A 12,080-nucleotide genomic window follows, 5' to 3' on the forward strand; every position below is an offset into this window, starting at 1 on the left:
CCCTATTTACTGCCCTGAGGCTATACTCCTCCCGTGGGGAGTTATACTATTCTCTGCTGCATTCCCAATACCAGCCTCAGCGGTCTGCCCTGCAGCGGCGGTTCACTCTGACCGCAATCCACGGGTGGCGTAGTCGGACATTCAGCTTATAGACTGCCATTTAGTTTGACCACCCTGAGCCACGGGACCGGGTCCCCGCCAGGCAAGGACTACAACCCCCAGCATCCACAACGGGTCCGGTTCCGGGTATCCCCACACACACACACACGACCCAGGGGGCGCGTCATCCACACTGCCAAAAGTACCAATATCTGTTTTAAAAACAACAGTATTACTGTGCTTGATTAGCCAGCAAACTCGCATGACCTTAACCCCATAGATATGGGGTATTGTCAAGAGGAAGATAAGACACACCAGACCCAACAATGCAGACAAGCTGAAAGCTGCTATCAAAGCAACCTGGGCTTCCATAACACCTCAGCAGTGCCACAGGCTGATCGCCTCCATGCCAAGCCACATTGATGCAGTAATTGATGCAAAAGGAGCCCCGACCAAGTATTGAGTACATTTACTGAACGTACATTCAGTAGGCCAACATTTCTGATTTTAAAAACATTTTTCAAGCTGTTGTTATAAAGTATTCTAATTTACTGAGATAATGACTATTGTGTTTTCACAGGCTGTAAGCCATAATCATCAACATTAACAGAAATAAACACTTGAAATAGACCACTCTGTTCGTAATGACTCTATATAATACGAGTTTCACTTTTTGTATTGAAGAACTGAAATAAATTAACTTTTTGATAATATTGTAATTTAGTGAGATGAACCTGTGTGAGCCCTTTACAGCCCAAAAGCTCCTAAAAATGCAAAATTGCACCTGCATTCAAAAAGTAGAAATGGGCCCCTTTACCCATTTGGCCCCTGTGCGGCAGCACAGGTTGCACCAATGATATCTCCGCCCCTGCATCACTCTACATAAAAAGAAAGACATTAAATGAAGCGGACTGGATTTTTCACTTTAGGCCACGTGCACACTTTGGGATTTTGGTGAGTTTTTTACCTTAGTGTTTGTAATCCCAAACTGGTATTTACCGTATTTTTCGGACTATAAGACGCACTTTTTTCCTCAAATTTTGGAGGAAAGTGGGGAGTGCGTCTTAATAGTCCAAATGTGGCTGTGGATGGTAGGGGGTGTGGGAGGAGCGGGGCACAGGAGGCAGGAGCCGCCTGCTGCAGCTATCACTGTGTCCACTGCTAAAGAAAATTAATATAGCGTGCAAAATGTCAGCAGCAGCCGTCGACTTCCTGCAGCGGCTCGGCGATAATATGCGCTATTAAAGAGCATGAATATTCACTACTCCCCACTCGCATGGGGGCACACATGATCGCCCGGCGGCTGCAGGAGCCGCGACTCCGGTTGACACTGTGCAAACTATTAAGGAGTATGAATAGTCACTGCTCCCCACGTCAATAGTCCTGGCGTGGGGAGCAGTGAGAATTCCGGCAGCTGATCTCAGCGTCTGAGGGCATTACAGGACGCAGAGCTGGAGCAGTGGGAAGGAAGGGGAGTAGAATACTTTATTTTTTGTGTGTGCACGGTGATGAGGATGGGGGTGCCATGCATACCAGGATGAGGGGATGGGGGAGCCATGAATACCGGGAAGGGGATGGGGGTGCCATACATACCAGGATGGGGGACCATGTATACCAGGATGGGTGGCATATATACAAGGATGGGGGATATAGATACAGAATTGGGGGACATTACCCCTATAACAGTGTCAGCAGCAGACCCCTTCCCCCATAACTGTGCATTATGACCACATTTTTTGCTTTAATTTTTTTTCTATTTTCCTCCTCTAAAACCTAGGTGTGCCTTATGGTCCGGTGCGTCTCATAGTCTGAAAAATTCGGTAGCTTTGACAAAACTTTATTGATCTAGTCATGTGCCGATTACATGCACTTTTTATGCGTTTCTGCTGCGGAAATGCACTATAAACGCATGTATGTTTGTTATCTGTGCATTCTTCGTGTTTAATGCAGGTCTATGCAAAGACTTTGCACATAAAACGCAGTGTATCTGCATGGGAAACTGGACATGTTCCAGATTTAAACTATGAACAGCAAGTCAGTTTACGTTAAATAAAAAAAATAAATCTATAAATCCCATCTCATCCACTTTGCTGGAATTTTAAAGACACTGCATTTGGACGTATTGAAAATACACAGTGAGAAAAACTCACCAAAAACTCATTGAGGGCACACAGGCGTAATGTCTTAATTATATATAGCAGTGACTCAAAGTTCTATTTTCTAAACCACATTGGAAGATAAAAGTCTCAGTCTACGTCTCCAGGATGTGCTTTTGCTAAGTTTTTGACGCTGCAGAATTTCTGCTGAATTATTTAATTCGGTCACTTGCAGTTTTCCATTGCGTTTTATAACATGCATTTTTATCACGTTTTTGACTCTGCGTTTTTTCTCTCTTGTTGATATGTCATGCTTTAAATAAAGCTGCTTTGTTTTTGGCACTTCCTTTTTTTTTTGCTTCGATAAAACTTTATTGATATACTTAGGTGTGGATTACATGAGTTTTTGATGCCTCTCCGCAATGGAAATGCATTAAAACCGCACGTGCGTTTTTTACCTTTGGATGTTTCACGTCTAATGCAAGTCTATGGTAAAAATCCAAACAGAGAACTCAGCGTAGCCACAAAAGAAATTGACATTTTGCGGCTATGAAACATGCACCGCAGGTTAGTTTACACTGTGTAAAATAAAAGCACAGTGAGCAGGAGAATTCAATAAATCCCACCACTTTCCTGTAAACTGTAAATGAACTATGTTCATTGTTCACACATGTTGGTTTTTTTCAGCGTCACAAATCAGCAGCAAAACCCAACTCTGGCAGGAACTCAATGCGTCAAAAACGCAGGCTTTGCTGCGTTTTTTTTTCACCATCCTTCTGTCTCCATGCATGTACATCAGGTTCTGTGGAAAAAAAAATCTCATTCTGGTTTTGGCATAGTGGGCGAGGTGAATTGTTCAGGAATAGTTTAGACACTGGCAATGCATTGAGTTTGTATGACACTATTTACTTTAACACTATGGGGTCTGTCATTGAGTTGCTCAGGACATTGTAATTTTCACACCTCACTAAGCCACAGGTAATGTTCAGTCTCACATGTAGCTCAGCTAATGTTTACAAATTAAACTATCACTAATTTAATTATACTCTCCTAATACAAACAACCATCTCAGTGACCAAGAAAAGATGGTAAAATCACAAAAATAAATGAGCTTCACATACTGCTGCACTTGCTTATTTTCACAAAAATGCAGCAAAACCTGATAGCTATGTTCATACATCATGGTTTTCTCAGTGTTTTTTCACTATCCATTACTTCCAATGGGTGAAAAAATCTGAAAGAAGTGACATGCTCTATTTTCCAAAAACCCAACCAAGGCACAAAATATGCAACAAAAAAATGGTGTGAACAGAGAATTCTGGTTTCTCACAGACTTTGCTGCTACTGCAAAATGCAGCTGAAAATTTGCATAAAATCTGCAGAAAAAAATGCTGAAAAACCCAACATGTGTGAACATAGCCTAAGAAGCTGCATTTTTGACGCAGCGTAAAAAACGCACCAAAAGCTCATCGTAGGAACATGGCCTACAAGATCACAAATACATTTTTTATCTGCTCTAAGGTAGATGATATGGGAAACATACAAACGTAATTTTGCCATTTGTCTTAGCAAAAGAAATTTGGCTCCAACGTTGCACCAATTACAAATGATTTTTATTCAAATGTTTTCCATTACTTTTTTGTATTTAACCCTTTATGCTCTGCAGATCAGTGTCCGGCCTATAGTTCTTAGCAGCTCATTTACATATAAAAAAAATGTGGGTTTCTCTGGAATAAGACATCAGTAATAGCAAACCACATACAAGTGTTGATGTACATGCACAATATTCTTCAACAGGAAGGCAATGTCCACACATCGCATTTTTGATGGGTTTTTTTTCCACCGGCAAAACTTGCTCTTTAGGCAGCAAAGAAGCAATGTCAAAAAAGCAGGTTTTACTTATTTTTTTGTTGCATTTTTGGTGCGTTTTTTACTGCGTTTTTGTCAGGTTACATTTGTCTCTTGTGCATGCTGATAAAGCTTAATGCATAAAAAAATAATCGGATTCAACTTCATTAGGTTTTGGCACCAATAACATAGCAAAACCTGATACCGGTGTTTTTTTTTTCAGCATTTTTGCAGTGCTTTTTGCACTCTCCATTGCTTTCAATGGGTGAAAAATGCTGCAAAAACGCTGGGAAAAGCTGAGAGAAGTGACATGCTGCAGCTCTCTGACAACAGTCAGGAAAAAAACAAGGTTTGCGCATGATATTTCTGAAATCTCATAGACTTTGCTGGTACAGTAAAACGCAGCTGAAAATTTGCATTAGAAAACACAACGTGTGAACGTAGCTTAAGAGTGTGTCCACATGTTGTATATTTCAGAAAGATTTTCTGTACGGATGTGTGCAATGCTAAAAATTTATGCATGGAAATTGACGTATGATACAAACTTTAAAACCTGTCAGTACGTGGTATAAGATTTACTGCAAATTTCACCCATTGCACTACAAGGGGTGGAATTTCTGTGTTAAATCTGCAACAAAATTAACAGGTGTTTTCGCTGCAGATAAGTTTCAGACACTGCTAGTAGTGCTGTTTGTTTCTTCTTGAGGATCTGAGAAACCTCAATCAGTTTTTATAATTTTGCATATGAAAAAAAGTAAATGAAACACTGATGGTAAAAACGGACACACTGACCATACACTGATGATCAGGCACACTGAAGAATATTGCCCTGTGTTTCACATGCATAAAAAAATAATAAAAATTGACATATCAAACTGGCCTGGAGGACAGAACCACCATGAAATTAACATGGGGCATCACATTGTGTCTGAATTCAGGCCAAAGAAATGTCTTCTAAGCTTTGCAACATATTTGTGTTTAAGGTGTGTTTGCAGGGGGTGAAAATACAGCAAAATTAAAATATGGATGGAAAATCTGCATTTTACAGCACCAGCAATATGCATGGGATTTTTGGAAGTCTCATGCACACGCTGCTTGGAATACTTGCAATATAAAGGAACTAGCAGATTTGACACCCGCGGACTATCAATTTAAGCTGACGATATCACAGTGGCTTTCACATTCTTCAATGCCAAGTATGACGTCCACAGCATGTCTGTAGAATTTTCATGATATTATCTGTACATAAGACTTTCATACTGAAGGTAGTCCCATTATTTCTGGTATTTTACACTCACAACTTAATATAGCAATTGGGGTAGAGAAAGGCAGCTTTTGTTGTACTTACCTGCTGGGACTGGTACCGCTGCTGGTTCTGCGACATATACTGACCCTGGGACTGCGGATACGGAGGCTGTGACTGCTGGTTGTAATATGGCTGTTGGCCTTGTTGGCAGTAGCCACTAACACCTTGCTGACCATACTGAGGCGGCATCTGTTAGAAGAGCCAAGCAAAGTACACATGAGTCAAGTTGAATGGACTCAAACCATTAAGCCTTATTCAGACTAGAACTTGTGTAGGTGTTCACTCGCATTGTCAGTGGAATTTTACAAGGTGTGTTTTATGCAATGCCAAATTTGGGCAAAACGCTCTTGTGAATGAGCTATTAAATTAAGATGCTAAAATAAATGTTAGACCAGTATTTGAAAAAGCTAAAGTACTAGTTTAGTCATCATCAGTTTTAATGTCCATGTTACAATTCCAACATTTGCACCATTGGAATACAATGAGGTTTGTATTCACATTTTGTAGCAGTTTTCTGTACCAGAATTTCCCACTATGTATATTAGAAAAAAGTGTTGGCAGTAGATGCACTAACACTTTGTAACTTACTTTTAGATTCACGCGGAACCCTTTAAAAGGGCTTTTGTGGTGTAAACAAGCCATCATGTGTGATGCAAGGACCACCACCAATCACAGGAATAGGGGACTTGTGGGCCAAGATTTCTCCTCAGCCAAAATAAATGTATGGAGTCACAGGCTGCATATACACCATACCATTCCAGTTACATTGCATGGAAGATCGAGTGCTGGATTGAGCATGGCTATTTTCATAAGTGCCATCACTTGAATAGGGTGGCAGGGCCCATGTGCAAGCCATTATTCCATATAACTTCTCCTGGGCTTATGGCCAGAGGAGAACAGTGATCGATGGGGGCCAGTGAATAGGCGTTAGCTTGCATCGACTGCAATACACATTTAAAAGGCTCAAAGACCACCTCAAAATTCATTAGATATTAATTCACAAGATCATATACACATGTTAATACTTCACTTTTACATTCATCATAACATCCATATCTATTTAGTTCTAAAAACTTGCAGAATGGAGGCCCCCCATAAGAATTAAAATGGGGGTTTCATGATATCACAAACCCTCCACCTCAATTTTATTCAATGGGTTATGGTTATGACATTCATGTTGAGTTTAAGGGGTTAATCTTGTCAGCTGTGAATTCACTAGCAGGTTATACCAGATTAATCTGTTTTTTGGGTGGTTCTTTTTCCTGGCATCTGATTGCTTTAGCTAAATAAATGAGGGAAGATTTTGATCTATAAATGTGTTTTTTTATGTATACCCTGTTGTTGTAATGTTGTATTAGTGGGAAAATCACCCAGTCCTGCTGAGTGCATTTGGTCTTTATGGTTTATGAAGTAATTGGTGTTCTTTATTAATTTATATTTTTCTGGTTATTTATTAAAAAGCTAAATATGTTACTCTTAAACGCATAGTGGGCACACAGCCTAAGTGTTTCCGCAGAGGCAATTCTGCTGCAGAAAAGCTTAAAAATCGCTTGGTAGAAGGCCTGCCATGTTCCCCAATGATAATCCGCATGTGCTGTGCACATGCTGCCGAAATTTCCGCTGCGGATTATCATTGCGGAAAAATCCGCAGCACTACCAATTATTTTGCGGAATCGTGGGGTTTTCGCCGCCATTGACTTGCATTGAATCTCTTAATATCCGCATGGCTACATGTGCACATGCGGATATTAAGTGATTCAATGTGCGGATGGTACCCGGGTCACCTTCTGATGGCCCCCGGTCTCCTGTACAATGCGTCCTGGCTTCCCGGCAGCTCGCGATGGTCTAAAAGGACCTGCCATGACGTCATTTAGTCATGTGACGGGTCACGCGACCGCTAACGTCGACGGTCACGTGACCTGTCACATGACTAAATTATGTCATGGAAGGTCCTTTTACACCACCACGAGACACCGGGAAGACCGGACACATCGGATAAGGAGAGCGGGGGCCATCGGAAGGGGAGTATAATGGTTTTTTGTTTGCTTGTTTTTTATTTATTTTTTTTTTTAACTAACTTGGCCACACTATATAAAATCCATGCCGTTTGCATGGATTTATGTAGTATGACCAAGTTGTCAAGCACTTTCCAAGTGATGCTAAAATCGCTTGGAAAGCGCTTGTCAACTCGCATGCGGAAATGCATGTGAAGAACGCTTCACATCCGCATTTATTTGGCAGGAAAAACGCATGTACAATCCGCATGTACAATCCGCATGTACAATCCGCATGCGTTTTTTCTGCCAGGGAGATGCAGAAACGCTCAGGAAAAATCCGGAGCATTTCTGCATCGTGAGCACTTAGCCTTAATAAACTTCACGGCGGCCATTTCTTTATCCAATTCTGTTATTTCTGGTGTATTCTTTTATGTGTACTATTTTAAGAATGGAATGGGTTTTGTGTTACCATGCTACAGTACCATTCCAAAATTATTCTTTGTAGTATTAAGAGTCTCCATAAACATGGAATACTACTTGTGATGTCAGAAAGCATTTATTTTCTTTTGACTATGGTCTTGGATGAATAATCGTGTTCGCTACATCACTTGGGACAGCCCGAAGAATAAACCACTAAAATGTAATTAACACAACATATTTCAATGCAGCCATGCAAATCAAGAACACCCAATGTGAGCATTTAGATCAGATTTAAACATGGGAAAAAACAAGCAAAATAAGAGATATCACATTCAGAGCATTGCGGCATATCCCCAAGACCCCTTTTTAACCAGATTAACTTTTGGTAAATATATTCCAATGCCCTTGAAGTGAGAACTGTAACACAACCCATAAGGCACTCTCAAAATAGCAAAGAACAGACTGCCGTAAAACCTATGATCAGTAACAATGTTTACAAGGGCTGTCAGCACAGAATGACTGTTCAAGCCAAGTACAGGTGCATAATGGCGACGCCAAACATTTATATACATTTACCCACCTGCCTACTTTCCATTTCTCCTGGCATTTCTCTTTCCCTATGAAGCCCAAAGTGTCAATCAAAGTAGAGGTGGGGTGGAGATAGAGCTAAAACAAGCAGGTGGGAAGGTGCCCTTAAATGTTTGGCAACGCCATGAAGCCCCGAGTGCCTGTACTTGGCTTGAACAGTTACTCTCTGCTGACAGAGTCCCTCTAAGTAAGTACAGGGACCTAAAATACCCAGTCACATACAATTGTTGTTAGCTTAAGGGTTCACTCACACTAATGTATAAATCAGACGAGTGCAAAGCGAGGGGAAAAAAAAAAATCGGATTGCACTTAGTCCAATGTTATAATGAGGCAGTGCAGATATGCGTTTTTTTCTCAGCTATATTCGGCATGAGAAAAAAAAATCATAGCATGCTGCGGTTTCACTCCAAAATCTCATGTGCAACTGGAGAAAGTCGAGATAAACCTGCGCTGACAGTATTAAAGGAGGCAGTGTAAGAACTGTAAAGGTATCAATGCGTTTTTTTGTGTTTCGAAGCACATCTGCTTCATCAGGACAAGCCACAAAGAGCAGGTTTATCTCCACTTTCTCCAGTTGCATGTCATCTCCTTCTGTGGATCAGCAGCAGCCAATTTTCTCCAGTGATCGCAGGGGTTGTGCCTTTCACAACCCTTGAAGGTGAGCATATTTTTTGCTTTACTTTTCATTTTTAACCCAGCTAACACCCTAATGCTATCATTATCTTTCCAGTTTTCATCACAATCGTTCACTCCAAAATCAGTACAGTGCAAGAGGGAAGAAAAAGAAAAAAAAATCGCATGTCATACAGACCATCAGTGTTGCCATCCGATTTTTAAGGATAAATTAAAATTCTGTAGCATAGGAAACTGTAAACGGTCCTGTAAATGATTAATGGTTGCTGAGTAAAAAAGCGGATTGCATATGGACAGCATACAGATAACAAGTGAGTGAAAATTGTCCCGCTCTCCTGGATGAGAATGGGACAGATTTTTTATTCACAAGTGTGAGCAAGCCAGAACTTATAAAATCAAAAGTTCATGAAAGGGAAGAGATTGGACATTGCTAGCTCCAAACAGAGGCATCAAGAAAATAACCTTAAAGCGCACCTGTCAGCAGGATTGTGCTCAGTAAACTACATACACTGTCAGGTGGGCGCCATACACTGAGTAAAATGATACCTTTGTTGATGAAATCTGTCCTGTGATTCTTGTGTGGCACCCCAGGGGTCTGGTTTCCACAGTAATAGCAGTATTACGTCTGTGAGCAGGTGGGAGGTCTCCTGGGCAGGAATCCTAAGCATGCCACACCTCCTGCCCAGTCCTGGGAGGGGAAGAACTTCCCCTATATAAACTGGGGCTGAAGCAGGGTTAGGAGAGGAGTTCCAGACAGAGACGGAGTCTGGTCTGGACACGCAGAAACAGGGACAGATAGACCTCAGGAGCTCTGTAGGAGCCAAGGAGAAGCGCCAGGGGCTGGAGCTGTGCAGAGCTCGCCCTGGGAGAAGGTACAAAAACCGGACACAGGAGTCCGAGGCTGTGGGGACTAAGATATACCCAGCAGCAGAATCCATCCGGCAGGGGATTCCAGGTCCTCTGGCCATAAAAGCCCGGAGGCTCAGTCACAACGAAGGGACCAGCACCGCCATCCCGGAGCGGAGGCTAACAGGAGGCCCCAGGTCACCAGCCATACGGGTGAGCACCACACGGTATACCCAGGGACGTGGGCTACTTGTAACCGCCGAAAGCAGGGTAGCCAGGAAGGGTACAGACTAACGGGAAGACCTACAACTCCACCTGGCCAGGGGGACTCCGGCTTACTCGCAGACTAACCAGGCCCCAACTACTAGCCAGTACTCCCGGGGGAATTTGCCTTGTACCATCAGTAAAGACCCTGAACTGTACCCTCGCGTTTCCGTGCTTCCTTGTCGCACCGTTAGTGCTGGGACATCCACACCATCACTCCCAACATCAACCTCATCCTCTGCCCTGAGGCCATACCCCTCCCGTTGGGGGTTATACCATCCACGCTGCACATCCGTACCACCGGACTCAGCGGACTGCCCTGCAGCGGTGGCTTCATAGCCGCATTCAACGGGTGGCGTAGTCGGACACTAATACCATCATACCAGTAACTGCCACTTAGTTTGACCACCCTGGGCACCGACCGGGTCACCGCCACACGAAGACTACTACCCCCATCGGATCCGGCTCCGGGCATTCCCCGCGCGCCGCACTACAGCACTGGCCCAGGGGGTGAGTCACTTGTGTAATCTTTATTTTCAGCTTGGAGATAATTAGATTCTCGTGCTTCGGGGCGGCCTGTGGGGGGTGCTTTATGTGGTGATCTGACATTATCTTTATCATTGTGGTTTATATGACAGATCCTGACTCCTATATTAAATACTACGCTTGCACAGTTCATATTTTAGTCTTTTAAAAATTTATTTTTTTACCTCGCTTGTCGATAGGTGCTACTAAACACGCGCCATGGCCATTTTGTTGGAGAAAAAAGATTTTAAACTCCAGCAAAATGGACACTGAGCATGTGCAGTAGTCATTTTGCTGGAGGTAAAAATTATTATTTTTTTTTTAAAAAAGATTACAATATGAACTGTGCAAGCGCAGTATTTAAAATAGGAGTCAGGATCTGTCATATAAGCCACAATGATGAACATAATGCCAGAGCACCACATAAAGCTCCCCTTAAGGCCGCCCAAAGCACGAGAATCTAATTATCTCCAAACTGAAAATAAAGATTACACAAGAACCACAGGATGGATTTCATCAACCAAGATCTAAGGGGTAGCGTTTCTCCGTATGGAGAGTGACACACCAGCTCTGGCACGTCAAGGTAAGGAGGCTTATTTGCCATGCAGTACTCCTCTGGGAAATTTAATATGCAAATTGCCTCTTCAGAGAAAAAGAGGACTTGTACTCTATAGCGCCACCTATTGGAAGTAGCAATCCTACAAGTCACAATCAACCCTACTTCCAATAGGTGGCGCTATAGAGTACAAGTCCTCTTTTTCTCTGAAGAGGCAATTTGCATATCAACCAAGATGTAATTTTAATCAGTGTAGTGACGCCCATGTAACAGTGTAGTTGGTTTACTGAGCACAATCCTGCTGACTGGTGCACTTTAACTCTGGCATGTCTACATTTTTATGATAGGTCTGTAAATTGCACTAAGAATGGACGCCTTATGGCTCAAGAACCACATCTGATATATACCATTAGAGTATTGGAGAAAAAGCATTCAAGCTTTACCATATTCTTCATCCACATTAAGTTTCTGTAAAGAAGGGCTTTATTGGCAGCCAGAATCCAATCAGGTAGAATAGGTTAATGGAATGTGCCAGCAATATATACATTTGATGTATCAAAAGTCCATCTCCAGTAATATAGTACATAACTACAATAATCTTTCTTTCAAGAAAAGCATCCATATCCCTCTAGAACTTGCTAAGTCAATCATTAAAATGGTGCAGCACAGTCTTTAAAGACAACCTGTCAGCAGGTTTTTGCTATGTAATCTGAGGACAGCATGATGTAAAACACTGAATTCAATGATGTGTCACATGTCCAGCTGTGTACTGTTCACTTACACTGAAGGTTTTATCACCTGGTGATTAACATAGTTGTGACTAGTAAGCATGCGGTCTCTCCCCTGACTCCACCCCATTCTGTGATAAGCAGCTCACTGTCTAGAACAGAGGTCCCCAACCT

At 42.2% G+C, this 12,080-nt stretch overlaps 1 protein-coding gene across 11 annotated transcripts in view; it reads right to left on the reverse strand.

Annotated features, from left to right (window-relative positions):
- ARID1B (AT-rich interaction domain 1B) overlaps positions 1–12,080 on the reverse strand; it is a 712,135-nt gene that overhangs the window by 586,180 nt on the left and 113,875 nt on the right. For 10 of the 11 annotated variants that reach the window (XM_073672423.1, XM_073672420.1, XM_073672422.1 and 7 more), the window contains exon 3: positions 5,392–5,538. The exons of the other annotated variant lie outside the window; for it this stretch is intronic. In XM_073672423.1, coding sequence (XP_073528524.1) covers positions 5,392–5,538 — 147 coding nt within the window. The remainder of the gene's footprint in view (positions 1–5,391; positions 5,539–12,080) is intronic. 11 annotated transcript variants of the gene reach the window in all.

Source organism: Phyllobates terribilis, unplaced genomic scaffold (genome assembly GCF_046119375.1).
Source record: "Phyllobates terribilis strain yellow unplaced genomic scaffold, ASM4611937v1 Scaffold_3__8_contigs__length_932513732, whole genome shotgun sequence".
NCBI classification, from domain to species: Eukaryota; Metazoa; Chordata; class Amphibia; order Anura; family Dendrobatidae; genus Phyllobates; species Phyllobates terribilis.